Genomic DNA, 16093 nt, shown 5'->3' with positions numbered 1-16093 from the left:
TAGGTCAGAAGCCCTAGTTGGTTCTCTGCATTCCTTTAAAGGCTATGTGGAGGTCTCCTCTCAGTTATACAGCTTTGAATGTATACATGCTTTGACCTTCTTTAACCTGAATTACAGCACATGTGTGGTTTGGCATAGATTCCACAAGCTGTTAGATCGCATCTCTGTCCACAGTATATGAGTCATTCACCAGACAGTCCTTTAACTGGCTGAGATTTGATGGAAGAGAACTTTGCACCTAAATCTGTTTTTCTAACATGTCTCATACATTCTCAATGGGGTTGAGATCCATGCTTTATTGTGGCCCAGGGAAGATGGTGGAAGTCAGAATAATGCTCACTGAACCACTGCTGAACAATTCTTATGCCATGATTAGTTGCATTGCCATCCATGAAACAACCATCACCTGCTGGGAAAAAAGTCAATATCACAGTATGGAATTGATTGGCAACAACGTTCAGGTTTCCATTGGAGGATACCCAACCTTCCAGCAATATCAGGAGACTTGTTCCATACCAGCAGAACATACCCCACACCATGATACCGCCTCCAGAACCTTGAGTTATGTTCACAAAGCAAGCTGGATTCATTGCTTCATGGGGGCTCCCGCCAAACTCTCTGCCTACCATTGGTACAGAACAAAGTATACCTGACACCACTGTAGATAGTGATGTGTCAGGAATCCAAAATCATTAAAACAAGCACCACTGCTAACCAACACCACTTTACAGTCCATCTTGAAACTCACCGAACCAACTTCACTGCCTCCTCTTTCATTCAATCTATTTCTGTCCAATGGAACAGTCTCCCCCACTCTGCCTTTCCCAAAGATTACAACCCTCAGCTGTTCAAACAAAATGTGAACAGACTCCTCCTCTCTTCTATTCCTCTTACCCAAACATGCCATTAATGTGCTATAGGTCTTGTAGCACATTCATTCTGATCCACACATAGCCTTTCATGTGTGGATCAGATATTTAAAAAAAAAAAAAAACTTTCCGGTTCTTTGCAAAAATCAGTGGTTTCCATATTGGCATGTGACTGCTAATACCGATTCTCTTCAATTCCCTGCACATAGTTCAGTGAGATATGGATTGGGAACAGTCTTCATTAAATGCTTCAGTCAATTGCTGCACACAAGAAGTTCTATTTGTCCAAACAAGCCATCTCATACAACAGCGATCTCATTCCTGAAAAGACTATTAGTACCACAGTTATGCCTCTTAGATAAGCAATGTGGGTTATTTCGCCACTGATTAAACACCCAGGATAGCTCACCTTTTGAGAAGCCGGTCAGCTCTGCTGATTTCAAAATTGTGGCTCCAGCCAGATGGGGACCCACAATAAGCCCTTATCCAACTCCAAAAGATCCTTTGTTTTTCCCATTGTGATCAATATTATTGACAATTACAGACCAGTAACAGCATTCTTAGATAGTTGCCCAGAACACATTGAGATGAACGTGAGCAGGTATTTTGCTTATATGCTGCATATGTGTCATTTACATACATCTGCATAAAGGTTTCTAATTCAGTGGCCAGTATGAGCATATTTGTCATGATGTCCTTTTCTGGTATAAATTGAGCTACAATAACCAAAATGAAGCAGAGAGAGAAAGAGAGAGAGAAAATATAGTGATAAGATGACCACAATTTTATTTATGGGTAAATTTGATTGGTGGTTCATTATTTCATCCATTAGAATTTCCTGGGAGATTGTATATTGCAAAGTCAAATGGAGCTTGGAGGGAATAATAACAGATATGAAAATATTGACGTACACGGATGTTTCTTTATGTAAATGCCAACAGTATCAGGATAAAGGAAATGAATTGGTGGCAATAATAACCTCGGCCCTGTCCAAAGATTACAGATAACATGGTTGACAGAAGATGATGTCCTGACAGGACTGAGAAAATGCAAACTACAGAATTTCGTTAGACAGAAGATGAAGGACTGACATGACACACATTTAAACTGTTGAGAGGAATTTACAGGATTGACATCAGAGAGAGAGAAAGAGAAATTTTTAAAACAGTAGAACAAGGGGAAGCAATAAGGACAAGAGGCCATCCCTGGAAAATGCAAAAAGAAGTGGTGAGTATGAGGATAAGAGGTGGAGGGTGGTGAATGTGTTTGAGTGATATGATATACTTCATGCCACCTAAGATGAGCCTCTTGCAATGAGTCATGTGACTACATGGAGGTCCTGAATAATTATAACATAATTTACATTAGAAATTACTTTTGGCTGGTAAAATGCATAAACATTTACTACACAAGAGTATGTTTGCATTAGACATGCAAATGAACATATGCATGTCTAATACAAACTACAGAGTTCGGTGGATAGAAGATGAAGGACTGACACGATACACATTTAAACTGTTGAGAGGTATTTACAAGATTGACATGTACGTATATGAGAGTTGATGTGCATTCTTCCAACTTCCAACAACTATCTCTAATCCAGAGTATTTTAATAATAAGGTGTAACACCTTTTGGCTACTCATATATGAAAATATGACTTCTGCATTACTTCAATCTTAGTATCACCTCTGGATCTAGCTCCCACTGATGAGACCTCAATAACGATTGAAACCAGTGTGGGTAGTGACTCTTCCCATAATGCATAGCATCATACATATCTGTAAGGATATGTGCTTTGCATTATGGGATACTAAGGCAAGTGATGTGAAGTCATTAGCTTCTATATACGATTTGCTGCAGTCCTGAAAATACCTCAGGCACAGACTTTGTTTGCTTACACTTGGTTAAAAGATTAAACCTAGTATAGAATTTCTTCGTATCTTTAATTTATAGTTGATGTGCATATGTACATTAACTCTCACTATAGCAAATATCTAAAACCTACCAAAAAAAAAAAAAAGTACTCATCAAAAGGTGTCATAACATCCTCCAAAATGAAATACATTATAAAAAACTTCCCATTATAATAAACTATTCCTCTAGTCTGTCCCCCCAGAAATTTGCCAATTGAGAAGTGACTATGATAAAATAATGATTATTTTCAACTTTTAATATTCTGTTTGAATAAATTTACTGCTCTAAATGATACTTACATAACTTGTATACAATTAAATATGCAGCAGCAACTGTTTTAGGATTATAATCCTGGGGAATGTTTTTCCTATAGTACAATGAAACAGTTAAATTAATCTGACTTTCAAAGCAGTTAAGCTGTTTTAAATAATAAAACAAGGAAAAAGAATAATGCTAATATATCTATGCATGCTGTTAAAAATGTCATAATTATTAGAAACTGAAGTAGATCATATGCACAAAATAAAAGTTATATAACTCAATGATTAATCTTTTCAGTGCTGAGAATACAGAAGCCAGCCAAAATTTCATTATTGATTTATTATCTTATATATATATATATATCAGGGGCGAATGTTCCAGGTGTGTGTGCTCATCCACGAAATATCAGTATCACCGATATTATATTTTTGCATTTATTCCCGTTAAAGACTTCCCAATCGTTTGTCCTCTTCAGGAGGGTAATAAAGCATTAGTGCTTCATGAAGAGGGCACTTTTCATTAGTCACATTTGCGTTAATAGCCGGGTGTGCTTTCAAAATGCATACACCTTTGAGCCCTTCGGAAAGATGTAAAGAGAGCGCAGTGGGTCAAATTCTTAGAGGCTTAGTATTTTTAAACCGCTGAGAAGGCAAGACTGGGTAAGCTAACATTTTGAGCTGACCCAGCACCTAGCAGGTGTGATTGGTTATTGTGTCAACCAATCCAATAGAATGTTGTCACTTGTCATAAGTTAAGCACTTGCTGTATCTGATGGCTGGATTATATTACAAACAGCTGTTCACATGTTTTCTGGAACTGAAAAATTGAAAGTGGATGTTAGGAGGAAAATGCTAAATGTTTTTTTCTTTTGCTTGTGCAGTATAGCATCTGTTGAGGTTGTAGAGTTGTTTAATGGTATAGAGACATTTTTATTCTAGTCTTCAAAAACAACACAGTAAAAAAAATATCTATTCATGAATAAAAATGTATAGTCTGCGTATTATAAGACGTTGCTGATCTACAACAAAATACCAGCATATGTGAGAGTGATAAGACAGAAGAACTGCTGATACTGAAAAAAAAAAAAAAAAAAAAAAACTAATGAATGAGGATTCCTGAAAGTGTGGATAATTTTGATAATGATTGGATGTTATGTATACTGAGTCTCAGTAAACAAAATAAAATTCTTGGAAAACAGAGCGAAATATACACAAACCAGAGAAATACACATAACATATGCAACAAATTTTATGAGATGATTTGCTGCTCATAAGTTTTTTTTATTTTTTAAATTATGCCATCATAAATTCACTTATTCATGTTTAGACTTTATAGGATCATGCTATTCACTCTACTCAGCAACTTATAGGACATACATATCACAAATGATAATTATTAATAATTTGTTTACCATTAATGAAAGTGTTCCTACTCACACTTATTCTTTCCTTTCATTTTCAATTCTCACATGTCTTATAAATAATGGTTCACATATTTTCATCTTTGAGTATTTCAAATATACCAACCAAATATAGCATTTTCCTTCATTGTTGTTTTCTAATAAATCCTAAAGCAGATTGTTGCCCCACTCTACACAGAAGTAGTCAAAGTTATCCTGCAATTAATTTCACTGGACCAATTAAGATGAGCGCTGATGTGCTATGTACTCTGAAAACTTTCATATATATCGATAAAAATGCAATTACACAGTCATGGGCATCCACAGAGAGAGGGGGGAACTTCCTCCCAGGATCGAGTAAAAAATTCCACAAATTATAATCGTAAAAGTGATGGAGATATGTAATCTTACATCCTCGACCCTGGGACGCTTTGTCTGTCTTAAAATTTTATTATGGGTTGGCCTGTTTTGGCCCACGGCGGGGTAGCCATAGAACACGTGTTTTATTGCAGCAATAAAACGTGTTCCTGTTTTTGGTTCATCTTTTTCTGATTTGTGAAAAAAAAATGTTCATTACTGTTGTGAACAGAGACCAGTTTGTTTGCCCTCTGTTTCTAGTGAGTCACTGTGTGAAGTGTGAATCGTAAATTTATAGTGAAACAAATTTAAACAGAAAAATATATTTTTAAAAGGTAAGTGTATATAATTTTATATTATTTTACTTGTTATAATAAATTTAGTTTAATCCTTTATCCAAGTGTGAGCAAACAAAGTATATTATACATATTGCAGATATTATACATATCCGCAAGGAGATGCGTTTTGCCTTATGGGAGATACCGAGATAGGAGTGATGTTAGTTTGCCCCACCTTTGTAACGAGTTTCCCGGTGTTGTACCACCTTACCCCAGTCCTGAAGATACTTTCAGGCACAAACTTTGTTTGCTCACCCTTGGATAAAGGATTAAACTAAATTTATTACAGTCTAACTAAGTGAAAAATAAACTTTCAATATTTTACTTGTTAGTTTTATTTTTTTTTTTTTTTGCTTTGAAACTGAAATAATTTAATTTAAAATTTTGGGATTAATTAGTTGATTTTTAATAAAATATGTGGTCAATTTTTTTATATATGAAATTGTGCTAAAAATTGAATTAATTCTGAATACTTTTTTTTTCCATGAATTAAATATCATTAAAATCGATGTAAAATGAAAATAATGTATTTATAGTTCATCATCATCATCAAATTGCTGTCATGTATGCTCAAGGGGTGTACAGGATATGATTGTACTACATGAAAAAATTACATCATTACTAACTTCTTATCTACAATTTTCCTCCAAATCAGTCTGTTACTTGTCAAGACTCCAACATTATCAGATCTTATATTTCTATCATCTAAGGCAGCCCTTCCCAAACTGCTGTGGGCCACGGCCCCCTTGGGGGCTGTAGGTTTTGTTGAGGGGGGCCGTGAAATAATGAAAAGAAATTTAAAATGTTTTAAGACTAAGTAGATTTTTTTTATTTTAAAAGAAACGTATTTAACTTTTATTATTTATTATTTCTTTTTTGTTATTTTTTATATTTTAATGGAAAATTTCACACATTGGTGTTGGTTCACAAACTTTGCTCCCTGCGTATTTCGGCACTTAATGAATATTAGTAAATATTGCTTATTCATATGTTTCATTTCAAAGCAGTGGTTAATTGTATTTACTTCAAATGCTCTCCAAGGAAGCTCCACATCTTCCTGTCCCTTTCATCATGCGTTCGTAATCAGGTACTGTTGATATTGACTTTATATACATATCAAAACTCGTTTCATATTATCACTGTCATCGGAGCTAGTTTTCTGTTACCAATAAAAGTTTCGTGTATACTTCACACATGAAAAAAAGCTTAAACAAGTTCATGTGGGGAGATAGTAACTTGCTTGCAGTGGTAAACAACACGCCCTCCCCCAACAGCCTGCAGAGGCAATAAAAACAAGTACTTTTATTATGCCAATGAATAAGTTATGAGGAGTCTGTGTAATATATTTCTCAACAAATAGTGCAATTAGAGACAACTGGGATAAAAACACTAATTAATGAATCACATGTCCACTCATGCAGAAACTATGCTATATAGATTGAAACAAAACCATATGTTGCATGGGCAAACACAGTATCTAACTAAAAACTATTGTTATTAATTAGATGTGTGTGAGTTCGATTTCCAAAGGCAGCAATAAAATTCAACTGAACGTGTTAAAATTCATAAAAGTGTTAAAACTAATTAATATATATATTTAATGAATGTTATGGCAGTTTCACACATGGAATTCGGTTGAGGAGAGTTAGCATTTCAACTTAATTCTCAGATATGCTTTTATCTTTCGGCTGCGCGATCTTTTGTTAATACCGCACCAATCATATGAATGTTTTAATAACCTGCCTTTGCTGTCTGTTTCGCGTTAAGCTTAATTATCTTAAAGGGAGAAAAGTCACGAAAGAGAAAAATGTTCCTGATCCGGGTATTCCCTTATTCAGGTAATATTAACTAATTTCATGTTATCAGTCTGTGGCGTGCCAGTATCGGTAAGTGGTGATATTATTTGATCTATTCTACGTTAAAAAATTTAACCCAGAGATGGATAAGTGGCTGATAAAAAAATATAAAAAAATTCCCGCTAACAATCAGAAAAAGCAGAAACAGACTCAAAAAAAGGACAGTATTTCATATTTTACCAGAACAGCCCGCATCGTCTTCAGAACCAAACGGTAAGAGGCAAAAAATGTAATATATGCATTTGATTTTTGCAATACTCGCTGTGTATGTTTTGTATTGAATATAAATACAATAAATATTATAATAATATATCTCTCTGTTACGATTTTTTTTCGAGGGGGGGCCGTGAAATATTTTAATTTTTGCAAAGGAGGCCCTGACATCCAGAAGTTTGGGAAGAACTGATCTAAGGCACGTTGTACCGTATCAATCCACCTATATCTTGGTCTTCCTCTGGGTCGTTTTGCTGACAACCTGGCAGAGAACACTTGTTTTGCTAATCTTTCCTCGCCCATTCTGTTTAAGTGACCATACCACCTGAGATTAGCTCTGCTAACGCATTCCTGGATGCTGACAATGTCAAGTTCTTTCCTAATATCCTCATTTATAATTTGATATTGCCACTGATGCCTTCTGTTCACACCTATAATCTTTCTCAGGACTCTCATATCTGTGGTCTCTAGTCTTTCATCAAGTGTTTTACTTCTGACCCAGCTCTCAGATCCATAAGTTAAAACTGGTTTGAACACTGTCTTCTATACAACTAATTTAGTGTTCTGACTAATTTCTCTCTTATTCCATATGAATTTATTCAATTGACTTCCCACCATACCAGATTTGCTGATTCTATTGTCTATTTCTATATTTAATTTACCATCTTCAGTAAAAATCGTGCCTAAGTAGCTGAAATGTTTTACTTGTCCCACAGGTTCTCCATTCACAATGCAGTTGACATTTTCAATGATTCTACCTATTTTCTTTGTCTTTTTAATGCTGACCTTCATACCATATCTATTACAACAGTTATTCAATTTAGTCAGAGAATCTTGCAGACTTGTAGCAGATTTATTTTGAAGTATAACATCATCTGCATAAAGCAAAGAGCTGACATTAACATCTCCAATTTTGATATCATGTTTAATACCACTTTCCTTCATAATGTGATCAATAAAGATAATGAATAACAGAGGGGATAAAATCCTTGTCTCACACCAGATTTAACATTAAACCATCTTCCTGTACTTCCTTCAATTCAAACTGCTGACTTACAACTCAAATAAAGACTAAGTATTGCTTGATATAATGCCCCATTGACACCATATAACTGTAGCGTATTGAATAGCTTCTCTCTCTTGGCACCTTGTCATATGACTTTTCCAAATCGACAAAACTTAAATACAGATCTTTGTTATATTCCCATGCTTTCTCGACTATTTGTCGTAAAGTGAATATCTGATCCTGACAGCCTCTATTTGGCCTGAATCCAGCTTGTTCTTCACCAAGCTTATCTTCCACAAAACTTTCTCAAGTGCATAGATCTTGCCAAGAACACTCAGTAGGGAAATACCTCTGTAATTCTCACATTTAGTTTTATTTCCCTTTTTATATATGGGTACTATAAGAGCTCTACTCCAATCATCGGGAATTGGCCCTCTGTCCAGGATTTCTGAACTATGCAGTGCAATCACTGTAAGACTCTTATACCACCATACCTCGGAATTTCTGTACAAATATCATCTACTCCTGCTGCCTTTCCACATTTCAAGCCTTTGATGGCTTTTTCTACTTCAAGCATTGATATGTATTCCTGACTGCATGCCTGGTCAGTATTGTTTTGACACTGTGCTGTCATCACTGCTTGTTTCATTTAGCAGTTTTTCAAAGTAATTACTCCATACTTCAGGGATATCTTTTTCTCCCGTTTTCATGTCACCTTTATCTTCTCTAACTCCTTTTACAGCACTCTTTCCTCCATCCTTAAGCTTCTTCAACAACCTCCAGAATATTTTGTCACTATCTTGATATTTATTTTCTATATTCTTGCCAAAGTCCTCCCATGACTTTTGTTTAGCTAGTTTTACACAGTTTTTAGCTTTCTTACATTTGTCTCTGTATTCTCTAAGAGCACAAGGTGACTTATTTGACAGGAACTTTTGATATGCTTTCTTCTTTTCTTTCACTGCCTCTTTAACTTCCTGTGTCCACCATGGAGTTCTAATTTTTCTATCCTTGCTGACAACTTCACAACATGCCTCTCTAGCTGAATCAATTAGGGCTTTCTTCAAGGGCTTGCCACTGAATCTCCAAGGTTTGATTCCTGTTCTCAAACTCTTTCATTTTTTCTTGAACAATGTTTGTGTATTTTAGTCTACAATTCACATCTGAGAGCTGCTCAACTTTTATTCGCTTTAAGACTTTCTTACATGTTATTCTTTTCAATATGAAATTCAATTTTATCCTGCTCAAGACTAAATAGTGATCACTTCCAATTTCAAATCCTCTGTACATTCTGGTGTCCTGCACAAGGGAGAAAACATCACTATCAATAATAACATAGTCAATGATACTTTTCTTATTCCTTGTCTATTCTCTCCATGTGAATTTGTGCACATTTTTATGTTGGAACATGGTGTTAGTAATAACCAGCCCATGTTCTGACCAGAAATCCAACAGATATTTGCCATTATTATTAGCTTTGCTCTTTTCTCCAAATTTTCCCAAAATATTTTTGTATGTCTCACAATCATTTCCTACTCTGCTATTTAGATCCCCAACAAGGATCAACTTTTCCTTTTTCATTCTTTCAGTTGTTTTTTCTAAAGCCTCAAAAAATTCCTCCAATTCTACTTTAGTAGAACCTTCTGTGGGACAAATAAGTCTCATTGTCCAGTTCCCCATTCTCATATTTGCCCACATTGCTCTACTTGTGACTGACTGCCATGCAAGAATATTAGCCTCGTATTTTGTGTTGAATACTATGGCTACTCCTTCTTTTCCTTGATTGTCATTGCCTGAATATAACATTTTGTATTTATTGCTCAGAAAGATCTCACCAGTTTTTGTCTTTTTTGTTTCAGTCACCCCTATTATGTCGATCTGGTACTTATCTAATTCCTCAGCTAGCTCGTTTCTTTGCCATTCAGGCTTCTTATGTTGATAGTACCGATCTTTAACTCTGGTGATGTTGAGGTGGGGTGTGTTTTCAGATTTGTTCCAGTAGCTGACTTTTCGCTGTTAAGCCTGGTTCCCTGGCAAAAACAATGGGGGCCTTGTTTAACTGGCGACGCCCCAGCCGGCATGAAATTTTGTCATGTTGTACCATCATTTTTTTATTTTGGTTTAACCAATAAGAATATAATTTAGTCGTCTAAATCCCAAATTGCCAGCCCATCCTTGTTCGTTCAGTATCCAAGTAGATACCCAACAGGGTGCACCACGAGAAGGTGAGGATTGGACATTAGGTAAGAAGCCCTGGATGATTCTCCACATTTCTTTAAAGGCTATGTGGAGGTCTCCTCTCAGTTATACAGCTTTGACCCTTGATGTATAGTTTACATCAACAAATAATTATATCAAAAAAATGCTAAAAGACGTTTATTGATGTAATTATTTAATTAAATCAATAATTACAAAAATTTATTGATGTAATTATTTGTCTCCAAGCTTTACTCCCCATGGAAAATTTTCTGCAGGCACATGCCCATGCATATGGTCAAATTGATGGGAAATTTGTAGCATGGTTTGCATAAACCACACGGCAGCACACCCAACTGAAATGGGCACGCGACGTCACTGATATATATATATATATATAGAGAGAGAGAGAGAGAGAGAAAGAGATTTTTTTTCTTCTAATTCATATTTAACCAAAATTGTGAAGTTAGTTTTATTGAAAATCTTGCTCAGAGTGTGTATATACAATACTCAAGATTCTGTGTCTCCTCCATCATACTTTCAAAATTTAGCCATTATGTGAAAATTTTTTTGAAACAGAATAGATGTAATTTGACTGGTTGACTGAGCAGTTAAGCACATCAACTCCCCTGTCATTGGTCTGTGGGTTTGAATCCTCCCATGGGTATTGATGTTTCTGATTGTCTTTAGATAGAAGATGAATTTTATCTCAAAGTGTGAGACCACCCCTCTGCTTACTTGAAGGCCTGAAGTGCCTTGAAAATGTTCCATGTTTGGTCTTTAGGTTAGAGTTTCAAGACTGTAAAATATACAAAAAATTATATAAAAACTGATAAAAAATAAATAAATAAAGCACAGTCCATCCATGGTATAAAGGTACTATAGGTTTTGCATATAACCATTTGTGTGTGGGAGTCACATAAAAAAATAAACAGTGGGAACGCAATATTTATAAGCACATATATCTGCTCTTTTTCCCCTTCCTTTTCTTTAAATGAAATGTTTGGACACATATTGCAATACTTTTTGCTTGCTTTTATTTTTTTCCCCAGGAAGAATCAAGGTCAGAAAGTGTGTTTGTTTCAATCAGGAGGAGAAGGAGAGAGGAGGGGGTTGATCTCCAGGTAGCATACATTTGGCTGCTCTCAGTGTATGGAAGATTTGAAAAATTTCTCTGATGAGAGTCAGTTGAAAATCTGAGGATTCAGAAATGTTAAGCTGAAGGTGAAAACAACAAAACATTCTGCAAAATGTTTATGCAAACATTTTGCAGAACTACTCATCATGTCTGATGGTTGCCAACTACTCATTATTATTGTATTCTATTACACAACAGGACTGCATTATTGGCTAACTGATCTAACAGTCTAGTTTTCCTGATAATTTTATGCTTTTTTTATTTCTTATGGTCAGCATGCACACTTATTTTTACTATCTCTGGGTAGACATGAAAAATGTGATACATATCCTGGGAGATTACTTCTGCTATAAATAACTACAGTTTTGAATACAGCAGATGAAAACAGAAAACGGCTTGCCTTTAACTGAATTATATTCATAATAGATGGTTCCATGTGCTTGTGTTTAAAAGTTATTTTAACACAGATCTTTAAATGAAAAAAAGCATTCGAGAATACTTGAGCTCAGCATGGATGCCACTTTTAAATGCTTGAGATAATTTGAGCTTAGCAATGAAAGGTTAATGATGGCAATTAATATATATTTTAGTAAAAAGTGCCTTAGAAGATAGAAATATAAGATCTGGGAATCTTGACAGGTAACGGATTGATTTGGGGGAAAATTGTAGACAGGAAGTTAGTAATGGTGTAAGTTTTTCATGTAGTACTATCATATCCTATATATCCTATTCAAGGGATGTATAGGATATGATAGTACTACATATCCTATTCAAGGGATGTATAGGATATGTAGTACTATCATATCCTATACATCCCTTGAAGGTACATATCAGGAATTTGATGATGGTGATGATTTTTTAGACGAAAATCTTATTTTCTTCACATCAAAAATTTCAGCAGTATTATACAAGACAGGGTCCACTAAAGGGTCAAAGCCAAATAACTGCGAGAAGACCTCCACATTGCCATTCAGGAATGCAAAGAACTCACATTCTTGAATGGCAATTCCCGGGGCTTCTGACCTAATGTCGAATCCTCACCTTCACATGGTGTGCCCTGTTAGTAAGTAACTGCTAGGTACTGAATGAACAAGGATGGGCTGGCAATTTGGGACTTGGATGACCAGAGTGTACTCTCTACTGGCTTAAACGATAAATGCATATAATGGTACAACATGATGAGATTTCATGCCAGCTGGGGCTTCACCCGGTTAAACAAGGATCCCATTGTTTTCATTAGGGAACCAGGGTGAGCAGTGAAAACACAGCTACTGGAATAAGTTCCAACTCAACATTTAGAAGAAGAAGAAGAAGAAATCCGACATCAGAAGAACTGAAGATAAGAACCATCAATATAAGGACTATTAATGGAAAGGAAATCTAACTTGCAGAAGAATTGGAAAAGTACCACATGAACATAATTGGCATTACTGAGACAAAGAAGACAAAAACAGGTGAGATCCTACTAAATACTAATTATAGGATGTTATTTTCAGGCAATAATGATCAAGGAAATGGAGGAGTAGCAACAACAAACATGAAGATAAATTTTCTTGATTGGAAAGCAGTTTCAAGTAGAGTTATGTGGGCAAACTTCAAAATGGGAACATGGACAATGGAACTTATTCATGCCTATGGTGGCATAGAAGGTTCTTCCAAGGAAGTGGAGGAATTTTCCGAGTCATTAGAACAGGCAGCTGACATAAAGAAAATGGAAAAAGTGGTCCTTATTGGAGATGTGAACATCAGAGTAAGAAATTAATCCTACCAAGCATATAGGAAAATTTGGAGAAAAGATCAAAACTAATAATAATGTTATTCACTGGACTTCAGCTCAGGACATGGACTAATCATTATGAACACCATGTTTCAACATAAAGATTTGCACAAGTTCACATGGAAAGAAGACACAAGAAATAAGAAAAGCCTCACTGACTATGTTAATGTTGATAGTGATATCTTCATGTTCACTCGGGATACTAGAGTGCACAGAGGATTTCACATTGGAAGTGACCATTAGTTAGTGCTAAGCAGGATAAAAATGGATATCACATTGAAAAGAATAATTGAGCAGCTTTTCCTAGTAAACTATAGACTCAACTATACAAACATTATTGAGGAAAAACTGAAACAAATTGAAAACAAGAACCAAACCTTGGAGTCTCAGTGGAAAATTCTGAAAAAGATATTGACTGATTCAGCAATAGAGGTATGTGGTGAAGTTGACTGCAAGGATAGAAAAATGAGAGCACCATGGTGAACACGAGACGTCAAAAAAAGCAGTCCTGGAAGAGAAGAAAGCATACTAAAAATTTCTAGCAAATAAGTTGGCAGATGCCTTAAAAGAATACAGACAAAAATATAAGCAAACTAATCTGTGTGTAAAAGTAGCTGAACAAAAGTCATGGGAAGACTTTGTTAAGAATACAGAAAATAAATATCAGGAAGAGAGAAAAAAAAGGATTGAACAAGCTTAGAAATGTAGGAAAGAGTACTGTAAAAGGAATCAAAGATAATAAAGGTGATATGAAAACTCCAGATAAAGATATTTTAGATGTCTGGAGTAATTACTTTGAAAGACTGTTAAAAGAACTAGCAGTGACAGAACCATACTAGAAAATTTTCAAGAGGAAAGCAAAGAAGAGTACATATCAATACTTGAGGTAGAAAAAGCTGTCAAAAACTTGAAATATAGAAAGGCAGCTGGAGTAGATGACATTCAACCAGAACTGCTTAAGCATGGAGGTAAAAAATTTTCAGTGGCTACGCTGCATAATTCAGAGGTCCTTTTCAGAAGGTCGAATTTCCATTGATTGGAGTAGAGCTCTCATAGTACCCATCCATAAAAAAGGGAATAAAACTGAATGTGAGAATTACAGAGGAATTTCTCTACTAAGTGTTCCAGATAAGATTTATGTAAACATACTTGAAAAGAGGTTGAGAAAGATTGTAGAAAAGAAACTTGGAGAAGAACAAGCTGGGAACAGGTCAAATAGAGGTTGTCAAGATCAGATTTTCACTTTAAAACAAATAGTTGAAAATCGTGGGAATATGACAAGAATCTGTACTTAAGTTTTGTATATCTGGAAAAAGGCACATGACAAGGTGCTCAGAGAAAAGCTTTTCAAAAACATAATTATATGGAGTGAATAGAGCATTATACAGAGCAATACATAGTCTATATTTAAGTTGTCAGTCAGTAGTTAGAAATGAAGGTGGATGAAGGAAGATGGTTTGATGTAAAATCAGAGATAAGACAAGGATGCACATTATCTCCATTCTTATTAATCATCTATATGGATCATAGTATGAAAGAAAGTGGCATCAAGCCTGATATTAGAATTGGATATGTCAAACTTAGCCCTCTGTTTTATGTAGATGTACTCCTAAGCACATCTGGTGCAAGTTCCAGGATTTGCTACTAAATTGAATAACAGTTGTAACAAATTTGGCATGAAAATCAGCAATAAAAATTTTTTAAATAACGAAACCTGTGGTGCGTTCATAATTAGAAGAAACACACGTATAAACCACAGTGAAAATTATTTAATTGTAAATATTTCATCCTAAGTATCTTAGGACATCATCGGTACAGTATTTAAACAAAAATTAGGAATAACATACAGTTAGGGTGCATGATTACAATATAATCTCATGAAAACGTGCATAATGTGCTAAAGTAGTACAAAAAAAAAAAAAAAAACTTTACGCATCAACTTTACGTTAGAAAAAGAATCTCCACAGGATATCTCTTTTTTAGATTTACACATCAAAAGAAAAGAAGACGGTTCCATCGCCACTTCCGTCTTTCACAAGCCTACATTCTCAGGTTGCTACATTCACAATTCTTCTGCTCATCATCCATCTCAGAAATCTGGCATTATTAAATCACTAGTTTCCAGAGCACACAAATTCTGCTCCTCTGAAGAATCTTTAAACCAGGAATTAGAAGTTATCAAATATACAGCCATCCTAAATGGATATAATCCCAAAACAACTCAAAAAATCATCAGTCACTTCTGCATACATCAAACCGGGCAGGAAGACGTGCATAGGATTCCCATACCTTACGTTAAAGGCATCTCAGAACGTCTTTCTAAAATTATGAAGAAATACAATTTTGCCACTACTTACAAACCTATCAAACAAATTTACAACTTATTACCTTCTCCTAGGGATAAATTCTCACCCTTGATGTTACCTGGTGTTTATGAGATTCCATGCTCATGCAAATTATCTTACTTTGGATAGACAGGTAGGTCTGTTCAGAAACGCATCTCGGAACATCAAGACCACATTCGTCTTCTTAAACTGCAGAAATCTGGCCTCCTCTCTCAACATGGAATTGAAAATCCAAACCATAGGATCCATTGGGAAAAGGCTAAACTTTTACATAGATCTTTATTTAAACATGAACGTTTATACAAAGAAAGTTCTGAAGCCCTACTACACAGACCAAACCTAAACCGCAACGACGTTCTTACTATTCCTAAAGTATGGGAAATTATCATACAAAACTGTGTTAAATAATTAACGTTTTTTTTT

At 35.2% G+C, this 16093-nt stretch overlaps 1 protein-coding gene across 2 annotated transcripts in view; it reads right to left on the bottom strand.

The window, feature by feature from the left end:
* Positions 1-16093, bottom strand: part of LOC150094045 (uncharacterized) — a 1005660-nt gene that overhangs the window by 896437 nt on the left and 93130 nt on the right. For both annotated transcript variants that reach the window (XM_090412663.1, XM_090412664.1), the window contains exon 6: positions 3084-3151. In XM_090412663.1, the coding sequence (XP_090268789.1) occupies positions 3084-3151 (68 nt within the window). The remainder of the gene's footprint in view (positions 1-3083; positions 3152-16093) is intronic.

Source organism: Typopeltis vanoorti, chromosome 23 (genome assembly GCF_054136105.1).
Source record: "Typopeltis vanoorti isolate ZY-2024b chromosome 23, IOZ_Tvanoo_1.0, whole genome shotgun sequence".
NCBI lineage: Eukaryota > Metazoa > Arthropoda > Arachnida > Uropygi > Thelyphonidae > Typopeltis > Typopeltis vanoorti.
The sequence above is the reverse complement of the archived record's forward strand: the minus strand, read 5'-3'. Positions and strand labels throughout refer to the sequence as shown.